We start from the raw sequence: 12,362 nt of genomic DNA on the forward strand, positions 1-12,362 counted from the left end.
AGATAATTAGACTCATTTTGTATGGATGATGAGGGATAACAGTGGAGGCTGCTGGCAAAGCTGATCACCATGTAAATGCATTCAGTTCTACTTTTGCAATCGACGGGGCAAAACTCTCTGAAGCCAAATCCATGTTGCTGCCATTTAGTGTGTCCCAAAGGACAATATTAGGACGCAGCTAAACAGCTGCATCAGATCTGCTGTCCGGGCTCTCCCTCTCATTATCCTGCACCACGTGTGTGTGTGCGTGACACAGCTTGCACGAAACAAAAATGTAACATTTTTTTGCATTTAGTATCAAACATCTCAGGGGCTTTGATTGCAACTAACACGGACAGGTCTAAGACTAGGAATAATAATTGCGTCAAGATAAATGTTTTATTGTTATCTACACTACATCTCTATCAAATGGACATTTGGCCGTTAATATCCACCGATATTCTGGATCGAATCATAAATATTCATAATCGAGGGAGCCCTCAGTGTGTGAGAGAGTTCTGTTTCTATGGCGACTTAATATTTGCCCGAGGCTGAAAAACGCTTTCAGCCAGAACTTTAAACCAATTAAATGAAACTCATCAAGTGTGGGAGAAAATGAGTGAGCTTTCTTGTGTCTTGAGATGTCACAATCTTCAAGTTCTTAAACTTGAAACTGGAAACGTCATAAACAGAACCCATTTGTTTGGCACTTTCATGACAGCTACATCAGCAAGGAAACACTAGACAGAAAAGATAAAATAATTGTGATATAAACATAAAGAAATAAACATAAATAAAATGAGAACCCCTTGTAGGCTAAATGCCAAATATTCCCATTTTATCTGTGTTTGACTTCAACTGATCGCATTCCTGCCAGCTCTCCCTGTCTTGTCTTTAAAGGTCAAGTGTCATGAAATGGATGATTTTTAGTATGCTATTAATGAAAAAACAGCATCCGGTATTGGCGGCGAAGGCTTCCGCGTCGTGCCTCGCGGACGAGCACGGCTTCGGCCGGGCTGGCTAATACATACTGTCTGGGAGTCTGTTATTAGAAGTAATCCGCATATCATCTAAATATGGCTCCAAACAATAGGGTAATATTGCCCCGGACACTTCACTCGATTGTGAGATGTTCTCTTCGGAAAGAGCTTCCGTGTCTGAAGGGGCGTGTGACGTAATGAACAGAAGATGCAGGCAACATGGCTACCACTTGGATGTCAAATGACACTTCCGCAACTTTGCACATGGATGATGCGCTCTCCGCTCATATTTTTTTTTTTTGTATGGACATTGAAGTGAATAATATTATATGTATTTTTCATTTCAATATCTATTTCAGAATGTTTATAGGGAAGACACTTGACCTTTTAAGTGCAGTGGAGTCCTCTGCCTTTTGTACACAGCACAAGAACATTCATATATTTTCTCTGAGGATGGGGGCAGAAATAATTGTGCCCCAAGAATTCAGTTTGTCAAAAAGTCTGTCATTTCTAAACTGCTCTGCAATGCACTTTTCAGGGTTCCAGGTGCCCCCATCATCTCACACTCTTTTTTTATTCAAATCATTTTGATCTTAATTCATGTGCTCAAAACCACATTAAAATGCTTAATCCAACAATCTTTTCTTCCCCCCTTTCCATTTTCACACAATGGACGACTCCATCTTCTCGTTACGCATGAGTAAACTTGACAGCAAGACTTACTTGGAGTCACACTTTCATTAATAGGAAAATAACCCAATTTGGTCAGGTGAGTAAACCGCTATATATCAGTAATTGGGCTGTAATTTATTGACTGCCATTCATTAGCAAAGTCATCTGGAAAATAATTGAAAGGAATCTAATTATAGCAACGTCAACAGAAACAATGGGATCATTGATACTTCAGCTCGATCGACTTGATATCAAGCAGATGAAGAGAATTGGATGCTTGTGATGATTTGCGTGGCTCGCAGGCGTCTCCGGAAAACGTGCACTCTCCTGTCGCGCGTCGACGTCGTATAGAAAGCGAGGTGAGGGAAAACGGCGGAGCCGTGTTACTCACTGCAGTTCTGCTCATCTGAGTTGTCTCCGCAGTCATTTTGGCTGTCACACCTCCAGTGGTCCGGGATGCAGTTGTTATTCTCGCAGCGGAATTCATGAGGTCCGCACGTCTTTTCATCTTTTTTCGTCAGGTGAAAACAAACACAAAGACAAAAAAAAAAAGGCTTCAAAGAGCATGAATATTAATGCTGCTCTCACTATCATATTTTCCGGGCGTAATCATCATATCCTCCGGGTTGTTGCCGGAGCAAGTTTGACACAGAGTTCAAAACACAGTATGTTCACCAGAGGCAAACACACCATAAGATGAAATACCTGACTCCACTAGCAATCCCCCTCAGCAGGATTTGTGCCACCGAGCCCCAACAAAATACAACTTTCTTCAAAAAGATTTTCAAGAAGATTTTGGAGTTAAATCATTACAAGTAAGCAACCTGTCACTCCAACAAAATTGAGAAATGTGGTCAAATAAATTACAACCTCCCCTTTTTATTCTTCCATTTGCTTTTTACCAGAGACTCTCCACTTTAATGCCGTTTGCATTTAGACTACTCAACAGTAACTACATTTTTTTTGGCTTTCACTTTGACTGTATTTGTGATAATGAACACTTAACATTTTTCTATTTTACTGGATGGATGGACTTTATCCTGGATGTCATTAACAGTGGTGAGCAGTGAAGCCCTATATTTACTCTACTACGTTTATCAAAGAAACTATGTCCTCTAAGTACTCAAATTAATTTTAATGCAATATACTTAATACTTGTATTTCAATACATCTTACAGTGAGTTGCAATACAACTCCATGCATGCAATATGCAATACACTGCATGTATTTGTTTGCTGATACACACCCAGATATAGTTGCATCACACTTAGTTGTGCAGCTACAACACTCGCACAAAACATCAACAGAGGGTCTGGAAATTCAGTCCGACACTCTCACGGTACCCTGAGATTGCAGTACTTAGAGACAGAGCGCACTCCATTTTCGAATGAACACGTTGGCCATTGGCAAGGACACGTCAGCGCATCCGCCATATTCAATGTGTCAGTTCTGCCTGTATCGGATAGCACACTCCAACAATGAGTTTCTGGAGGTTTCGGAGCACAGAGAGTGCACTCTGAGTGAACTTGGCTGATCCTCTGTTGATATATTGCATCTGTGCGACTAACTGTCATGCAACTATATGTTTGTGAGAAAAAATGCCCATGTATCTTGAATGAAATGTATCAAACGAAACGTATGGAGTGTTGTGTTAGTGTGTAGCCCGTAATGCCCATCACTGTTATTGTTGTTGCAAAATGTATTTGTTTTGGTTTTCTAAGAGTAACATCAGCCTCAGGGGCTGTCACGTGACTCTGTTTCACAAATCCAATTTAGCCACGAGTGACAACTGACTCCACCCAACAAGAACAAATAAATTAAACTCGTGTTTCACGCTACCATTTTTAAATGAAACTGAATTGGTTTTATATTGTTGTTGTAAATTGTCGCCATAACAACTCACAACAGGGTCAACACGTTTTTAACGACACATCAGCAAGTTCAGAACAAAGAAACAAGGAATGCAATCCTCCAATCCTTCCCCTGAACAAATTTCAAGGTTCGATGAAAAACTTCCCCCTTTTCTTTTAAGTGGTTCCACCGCACTTCATTGGCATCTGTGTGTATGTACTGCATGTGCGATCTGTATTTCAAGACTGGTGCGTCTCGCTACAATCAGACGAGTAGAAGGTCTGAGTGAGAGGGAAGCCGAGTGTAAAATTGATTCCGTTTAAATCACAATCCCACCCAACTCGAACCGAGGGAAGAGGGATGTTGTGATTTATGGTTAAGTGGATTTCCGCAACTCACCGCAATTAGCCTCGTCTGACCCGTCGGCGCAGTCGGGGTCCTCATCGCAGACCCAGAGCTTGGAGATGCAGTGCATGGAGGCCTTGCACTGGAACTGGTCAGAGGAGCACGTGCTCTCAGCTGCAGAAAGAAAAGAAAACAAAAGAAAATAATGAGAAAGACAGAAAGAAAGTGAGAGAGAGACATTATTCTAACATGTATGAAGTTTACATAGTAATTTAAAAAAGGAATTATTTATACAAATGAAGCTGTGATAGTTAGTTATTACCAAAAGCGATGGAGGTTGTCATAAACTCATATTGTCTCAGACAGCATTTCTAAATTCACTGCTGCCATTTTAATTGCGACACGACATTCAAAACCACATCCAGTCGTAGGAAGGGGTGAAGTAATTAGCTTCAACGTAATTGGAGCTACCCCCCCATCTATTCTTTTTCCTTCTGAAAGCTTTTCCATTCTCCTTCACCGCGATGTGACTCCTCTTGCAATCACACGCAAGACAAATGTAGCAAAATGAAAGACATGAATCCAGAGTGATACGCTGACGAGTAGACAACTACAGTATTCTGTCCTGAAAGTACTGAAAGAGCTCTTCTCTAAAAGGTTTTCAATGCATTTGGATTATTTGGAGAAAATTGACTTTTAATTACCCCAACCTGCAAATTGAAGCACACATACAAGCATTTGATTTTGTTTCTATTTTTAAAAAAGTTAATTAGCCTCAATCTGAAAATGTACACTACAGTGATGGTAAGATGCTGGATGTTTTTATTTAAATCTGCTGTTTACTTTGTTTTCTAAAACAATGCTACTCATTTTGACAGATATACTGTGAGAATGGATTTAAAATAAAAAGCGTGACTGAAGTGTAGGATCAGCTTCAATTAAGATGTTTTACATATATTTTCCATTTCATTCAATTTTTTGATGAGGAGATTATAGTTTGCGCATCAAATTATCACTACAATACCATAGATAATATTCAGAAATTAACCTTGAAATAAAGACTAGCTATTGCACACTACTTGTTGCATGAACACCTTCTTTTATCAACTAAATCCTTCCTCGTGAAAACAGGCGCGTTGAAATGATCATGCGGAAACAAGTTGAAGAGGTTGCCGGTGTAAAAGCTCAATACAGATGAAACTTGGACTGAAACTTACGGCAGTCCGTTTCGTCTTCTCCGTCACCGCAGTCATCTTGACCATTGCAGCGCAGATTTAAAGGAATGCATTTCTGTTTCCTGGTGCACTTGAACTGCCCTGAAAGGCAGATGTATGTCTCTGAAAGGAAACATATCAAAAAAAGTACTGTCACTACCAAGACCACCAAGACTACAAGACTACCGAGCTTAATTTTTTATCTACATTTTTATCCATATTTCAATTTCTATCCCACATTTCTTCATTGAGGTCACAAATAACTGGAGCGTATCTCAGCTGACTTCATATATGTACTGTATAATGTCTTTAATCTTAAAAGTAACTTGCTTTCAATGGGATTCTACATATAGCAAAATAGAAGATTAGTCAGATTTTAAATGCAGCACATCACTGGGGGGGCACTGATCCAAGGAGTAGGGCCAATGACTGACAGTCAGGGATCTGGCAGTCATAGTAAAGTGGGGGAGGTGGGTCTTCACAGAGTTATATGGCGGTGCTCTTGGGGCCGGGCCCCCTAGGACTGGATGACTGCTTGGCGTGGGGGCTTCCTTCTCATCGCCCATGCCTGGTTGATGGGTCTCACTTGTTACAACAAATAACTTACGCGAATTGTGTACCCCCCACATTTACTTGAGTTCTATAGACTCCTATAATTTATTTAGTTAATCCCAAAACATTTCATTCGTATAGCCAGATTCACGACGCTTATCCTGAATGTTTCTTTTCCTGTCCCTGCCCTGTCCTATCTGGTCTTGTCCTTCCCTCTCAGGGTATAGCATTAAAGCCCAAGGCAATATCTACAATGTTTAATTTCATGTTGCGTTGTTGTACATGTGTAATTATTTATTTTGAATTATTGTTGTTTCTTTCACTATATATAAGCAGCACTTTGTGTCTTGTCTTTGTTTTTTCCCCCTCTAGACACCTTGTTCTGTTCGACTGATCGACTCTCAATAAACATCAATTGTAATTTTTTTTTCTTTTTTAAATCACAGAGGAAGCCTTGAAACACCAATGTGACAATGCAACTGTTCTGGCAGATATGGGATACAGAGCGTCCTGACAGCTGAACGGGATAAAAAAAAGAATAGTCATTACCATTAATTTGAACATACAAACAAACAACAAAGCATAGCAACAATACAACAACAGCAAAACAAGAACAAAAAAAATAGACAAATCAAAGTGAATTACAAATGTAAAAATGTAATTACACTGCATGAACTGCAATCAGGGAGAATTATGGACAAAGAGTTATATTAGAAGTTTTTAGGATGATGTGACAGTACATTGAGTTCTAAGATAAGAGAACACTTTTTTATGGCAACATAGATATGGGATATTTACAGGTAGGGGAAGCTTCAACTCAAGCTATGGATTCAGTTACTCTTGCTCTGAAACCCACAGAGTGACAAGATGGAACAGAAACACTTCCATCCTTGATTCTATGGTATTCTCCCAGTCGTGAGCATTGTTTCATGTGCCACTAAAACCGAAGTACTATCTTCATGTGAGGGACAGTGGGATGCCATGGCCCTACATCAGGACCCCCCCCCCCCCCACACACACACACACAAAAGAATAGCAGGGGAAGGCTTGTAGTGACCGAAATCTTTTTTATTCTCTTTTTCTTTCCTTCCTCTTCTTTACTCACCGCAGTTAGCTTCATCCGAGTTGTCACCACAGTCATTTTCTCCATCACAGATGAAAGGAGGAAGTGCGCAGAGACCAGTGCCACACTGAAATCGTCCCGGCTGGCATTTGAATTCCGCTGTAGTAATGAAATCAAAACTTTACACTGACAGAATTTAAAAGAGGGAGGAGGAATATGCTGTGAAACGGCCTAGTTTAAAATTAGAATGAATGAAATAAGGAAGAATACGTTCCATGCTCAGTTACAAATGTCTTACATTACGATCTTATGATTTTACAACTGCGGTAGGATTAGTGAAAAGATTACGTTGTGTTGCGATTCAAGTACAAACTCAGGTTATGTTGGTGGTATAGAAACAGAACTTTGTCTTAAATTGAGGACCCCCTGCATGTTTTTACATCCTAACCCCTGTCACCCCCAAAAAATTTAAAATGTTTTATGTATTCTAATGAGGGAACTATAGCACTCCATAACAATGTACTTCATCAAAAACATACATGTAGTAATGGCATAATTCCATAGAATTATAAAAGAAACTATTTTGTCCTGGGTCCACAAGGTGTAAAGGCCTCTGCGTCTAAGCGCAACAACAACGAGGGTGATGCCATCCCATATTAGGAAGTGCTGACATAACAGCCTGGAAGGATGTCGAGAGGGTTGCCCTGCAGAGTGGACGACAACTCTGCCATATGTATTTGCCATTGTAGGAAAAGAAAGCGTGGACTTTGATTTTTTAAGGAGAAGGAAGTGATGCAGCACAACCAACCAAGGATTGAAGTATCAATTATCCCATACTAATATACTAATTTTAGGGAAGAATCTCAGTGTTTAAACTCATTTATGAGCTTTCCAGTTCCTGGAATGGTGCTTTGAGGTCTATTTCAGGCTGAGCAAGGAGTTGTGACAGGGTTTATGAAAGCCTCCATAGAGATGTCTCAGTATTATTTTATTATTGGGCCAAAGTTCAAGTTAGTGGGAGACATCAATTATTATGCTTTCCTCTATCTCCCACTTGCTGTCTACAGTACAGCGACGCTGAACTAGGACTCAGAAATCACTGGGACAACCCCTTCTTCCATACGAGGAGCTTTTTGACGTGCCTCCGTCAAGGCTCCAGCACAAACATTTTTCCATCCAATTTGCTTGGCATCAAGTCAAAATGTGTTGACCCCCCCTCAGCATCCACACAATGAAAAGGGAAGTCGAGTGTGCCAGATACTTTTCCAAATGCAGAGTGAAAATGCCTTCAGTCTTTTTGTTTTAGGTTTATTTTGACACTAAACTCCAATTAATGGCATCAAACAGCTTGAAGTGTCTTTCTTTAAGAATTGTTAAACTGCCAGTGAAGCCAGTTGAGTTGAGTTGTCTGCCTTGATATCACAAATCTACGTGTGCAAGTTCAAAAAGATGATTAGCCGAATGACGGCCCGCATCTCGAAAAACGTTTTACTCGTATCTTGATGCACTGCTTTTATTCAGAATTTTTTTCTCAAGTATTTTTCAAGCTGTTTCAAAGCCAATATTTAAACAAAAGGTACTCACGGCAATCGGCAGGTTCATCCGATCCATCCCCACAGTCATCTACTGTGTCACATTTCCACCAGAAAGGGATACACTCATCTGTGCCACAGCGAAACTATTCATACAAAGCGGAGCATAAGTGGAAATCGAAAAATAATAATTTCTTCAAAGCAAAGACACAAATCAGTACACAAGCATTCGATGTTGCCAAAAGCGCTTGACAGAGGAATAAAGGAATGCAAACCCGAGCGGTTTGCCTTCAGGGGAAAGTTCTGGTCAGGTTGGAAAAGCAACATCCCCAAACTGGATTGATTAATGAAAAGGCAACGGCACAATGCTGACCTGACTGGAGGTGCAGTTGGAGAGACAGGTCTTATTGTCAGCAGCTAGGTAGAAATTACTGGGGCAGGCACATTTGTGTTCCCCACCAGGTGATAGCAGACACAGGTGGCTGCAGCCTCCATTCGCAACCTGACACTGGTGCTTGGGCACTGTGTAGTGAGACAAGTGTGCAAAAACAGAAAATTATTACACTCAACTTCAAACTTCTCAAGGAGACTGAACACAAAGGCCACATGGACTCCCTACCTTCAGGCTGGCGCAGAGAGTGGTAGACCTTGATGGATTTTATGGCCTGCCAAGAGTTGAGGAGCTCCAGCCCTTGAGCGCCGCTCGTCTTGTGAACTCGCCGTAGTGATTTGGATTTGCCATCCGTCCAATAGATGAAGTCCTCAAACAAGGTCAGTGCCATTACTCCTTGGATGTGATCATAGGACACTGGAGGGTGGGGTGGGGAACAGGTGGACTTAGTGAAAATCAATGTTTGCCTATGTAAAAAGAGCCAAACAGCAGACCACACCCGGGATTGTGTCTGCCAAACCCTGAAAATTCCTTTTTGCACATTGTGTGAGGAATATAGATGGATTGATTACACAAAATGGGATTTACCAAACATGAGACTAATTGCACTGATTTTGGCTGTTTAAATAGTGTGTTCCAAGCACAAAGGCATGCCAACGAGATGCAGGCATAATGAGTGGTGGCCAAATAAATCTTCAGCCAGTGTAAACGTTTTTGAAATGACAAAAAATATATATATAAATAAATAATAACTCATATTGTCTGTGCAACGATTACATTTTTGGAGCGTCTGAATAATGTAAGGTCCATGACAAAATGATAAAATCTGATCTATGATAAAAGCCTCTTCAAGTTTGCATTTCTTGTATCTGGGTCATTTCAGCTGGGTCTCTCCGATATTAGTTTTCTGAGGGTGCTGTCCCAAGTTACGCAGGATGGTCTCATATTTTGACTACATATTACCTTTGTGTCTCTGGGAGCCATCCATATTTGTGAAAAGGATATGGTTGTCATCTGCCCAATACAGCCTCTTGTTGGTATAATCAATGGCCAGAGCGGTGGGACTATATATCTCCTTGTCGATGATTACCCTTTGCCCATGACCATCCATGCCGATACGTCCAATGTGTGGGGGTCCACAACAGTCTACCCAGAATACATACCTAGAAGGTAGAACAGAACACGTCAATGCCTGACCCACTATGAACCAATGACAGGATACATGACATTCAATTAGTCAAGCCATTAGACAAAACAGTGAAAGACATGAGAACCAAAAAGAGATTCATTCAGTGTACCTACCCTGTCTGTGGGTCCAGTACTAGATCTGTGGGGTTCTTGAGGCCTGAGCTGATCAGCGCAGTAGGATACAGACCATTGGCTTTGGACACCTCCAGTGTTTTCTTTTCAGCATCACACCAATAAAGATTCTTTCCGATCCAGTCCACTGCTAAGGCACTGGGAACTGCTGTTTTGTGGACAATCTGGTAATGCAAGAACGAGAACACAGTCTCACTGTATGCTACCAAGAGACGCTTGAAGGAATACAAAACAAATAAACAAGGCACTACACACGAACAAAGTGACAACTTGCCATATTTGTGTTGGAATCTAATTGCAAAACATTATTCGGAAAAAAAAAAAGTGTCTTTTTCAAGTCTTATGAGACAAAATGAAGTAGGAGGGGGAAGAGGACCTCAGCAAAAGCAATTTGTTTGGCAACTGTGTACTGTGTTTGTAATAAAGTATTTTTTATTATAAAACAGATTCGGAGTGAGCCATAGATCATATATTGTCGGTAGTGATCAATACGTTCAGGACAACATTTTCTTCTTCATCAGTCTTCTGTGTTTCTGATGCCTCTGTGACCTGCTGTTGTTACCAACATTTGATTTTCTCTCTGCTTTTATTCTCCCATTTGTTTATTGCTCTTTGGTATTCTGTGCATGACACTGGAACAGCTAGTAGGCGGGTAAAGTGGGATAGAAACTGAGGAAAATTAAAACAGCTACAAGATAAAATAGATGAAGGGGAGCTCAGGAATCTGGTGATAAATGCCAGATTGTAACCACTGGTTATAAAATACAAATAACACCAATCTTCTGAGGGATCAGACAGCCACTTATACAGATCTTCCAGCTAACTACAATATTTTCTTTGAACCATGTGATGTGTACTGCACAGCTCTTAAATTACAGAGTACAGATGAAATGCTCAAATAATTTCTGCTTTGGCAAGACAGATAAAACAGTGACTGATGATAGCATGAATATGGATGATCAACTTATCCTTATCGCCGTTAAACTCAGAAAGTATTTTGCCGGCTAACACAGTAAAACAAAGGATAACTTCAATGGCTTGTGAAGGGGATATTACCAAAGTCAGGGCATTTATTTCAATGCACGTCCAGTGCGTGTAACAATGTAGAAAAAAAGGCGCCAATAAAGTCAATATTTCATTTCAACTTGATATGAGAATATGCCCAAAAAAATATCATATACATTGAAGACAAAAGGATAATTCCCCCGCTGCAATTATCAAACACACCAAACTATTATCTTGTGCCAGTCAGGAATTGTAAAACTAAACACATGCTTTCCATCAATAGCCATCACATCAGTGTAAATATAACTATTTTAGATATGCTAGGGGACAAAGGAGAAGAAGAAAGATGGATGGTTTGGCAACTGCTTTGTGAGTGAATTAGCTAGAAAGAGATGGAAGGTATACAACAGATGAAAAAAAAAATGAGTAAGTATGTGGGAGTGCCATCAATATCCCAATAAATCTTGCCAGCTGGCAGATATACCAGATGCCATGAACACAGCACTCTATCTGCTATTAAGCAACATGATGTGCTTTGAGGCTTTCTCTCTAGTCATTACCAAGAAAATATATAGTCTTGGCAAACGATTAGGCTGCCACCCAAGAAGCCAATTTGAACCACAAACTCTCTAAACACTAGCATGTCCTTCATTGTGCTGCATCTTTAAAAAAACACCTCAGGCGGCATGAAGCTGACATTCATTAAACAAACTTTCTGCTCAGATTAAGAAAGAAACTACAAGATAATGACCGAAATGCTCCCCCACAACTCCCTTCCCCTGTATTTCACCTTGTAAATTTTAATTTGTTTCCTCAAAACACAAAAGAAAGAAACACAAAATTTTTTCATCATTATGGCTGTTAGAAATAAAATATGACTACAACTTCCTTGATGAAACTTGGGAAAGACGAGTTCCTTACACTTCTAAAGGGCAGTAAAAAAAAATACTGATAATTAATTGGGCCAAATTTGAGCATTTTCAAAGTTAGCTAATGTCTGATTATGGAATGCCTCCAAAAGGTCACCGTGAGCAAATTAAGCAACATTTGTGGTTGACAGATACTATTAGCACTTGTTTAGATTTTTAATTTGGGCCTATATAACAAAAAAATGTCAATTCAAACCAATAAATTGCATTGCCTTTTACACAGTGCTGATGCAAGATGATAATTATTAGGGCTGCTATTTTATTGAAGATGGACAGTGTTCGCAAGTCCCTGCTTTCTGAATGCTGCAAAGCCATGTTTGAGAATCATGCTCATGCACATCAGTGAAGGGTGCAGCTTTAGTCAAACTTGACGAGAAGTGAGACAACATTCAAATCTTGCTACCGCTTTTAAAACAGCAAACTCCGCTGTTAACAATGACCCCCCCCCCCAAACCCTCCTCCTCCTTCCCTAATCTGTTTGGGATAAATGTGGAGCTGACAATTGTAACTAATAAAGATGTTCAATAGC

At 40.2% G+C, this 12,362-nt stretch overlaps 1 protein-coding gene across 1 annotated transcript in view; it reads right to left on the reverse strand.

Annotated features, from left to right (window-relative positions):
* Positions 1-12,362, reverse strand: part of lrp1bb (low density lipoprotein receptor-related protein 1Bb) — a 217,218-nt gene that overhangs the window by 46,281 nt on the left and 158,575 nt on the right. Inside the window, 9 exon segments of the mRNA XM_061842266.1 lie at positions 2,023-2,139; positions 3,882-4,001; positions 5,045-5,164; positions 6,699-6,815; positions 8,241-8,334; positions 8,562-8,710; positions 8,808-8,996; positions 9,543-9,742; positions 9,882-10,063. Of these exon segments, the coding sequence (XP_061698250.1) occupies positions 2,023-2,139; positions 3,882-4,001; positions 5,045-5,164; positions 6,699-6,815; positions 8,241-8,334; positions 8,562-8,710; positions 8,808-8,996; positions 9,543-9,742; positions 9,882-10,063 (1,288 nt within the window).

This window comes from Syngnathoides biaculeatus, chromosome 14, assembly GCF_019802595.1.
Source record: "Syngnathoides biaculeatus isolate LvHL_M chromosome 14, ASM1980259v1, whole genome shotgun sequence".
NCBI lineage: Eukaryota > Metazoa > Chordata > Actinopteri > Syngnathiformes > Syngnathidae > Syngnathoides > Syngnathoides biaculeatus.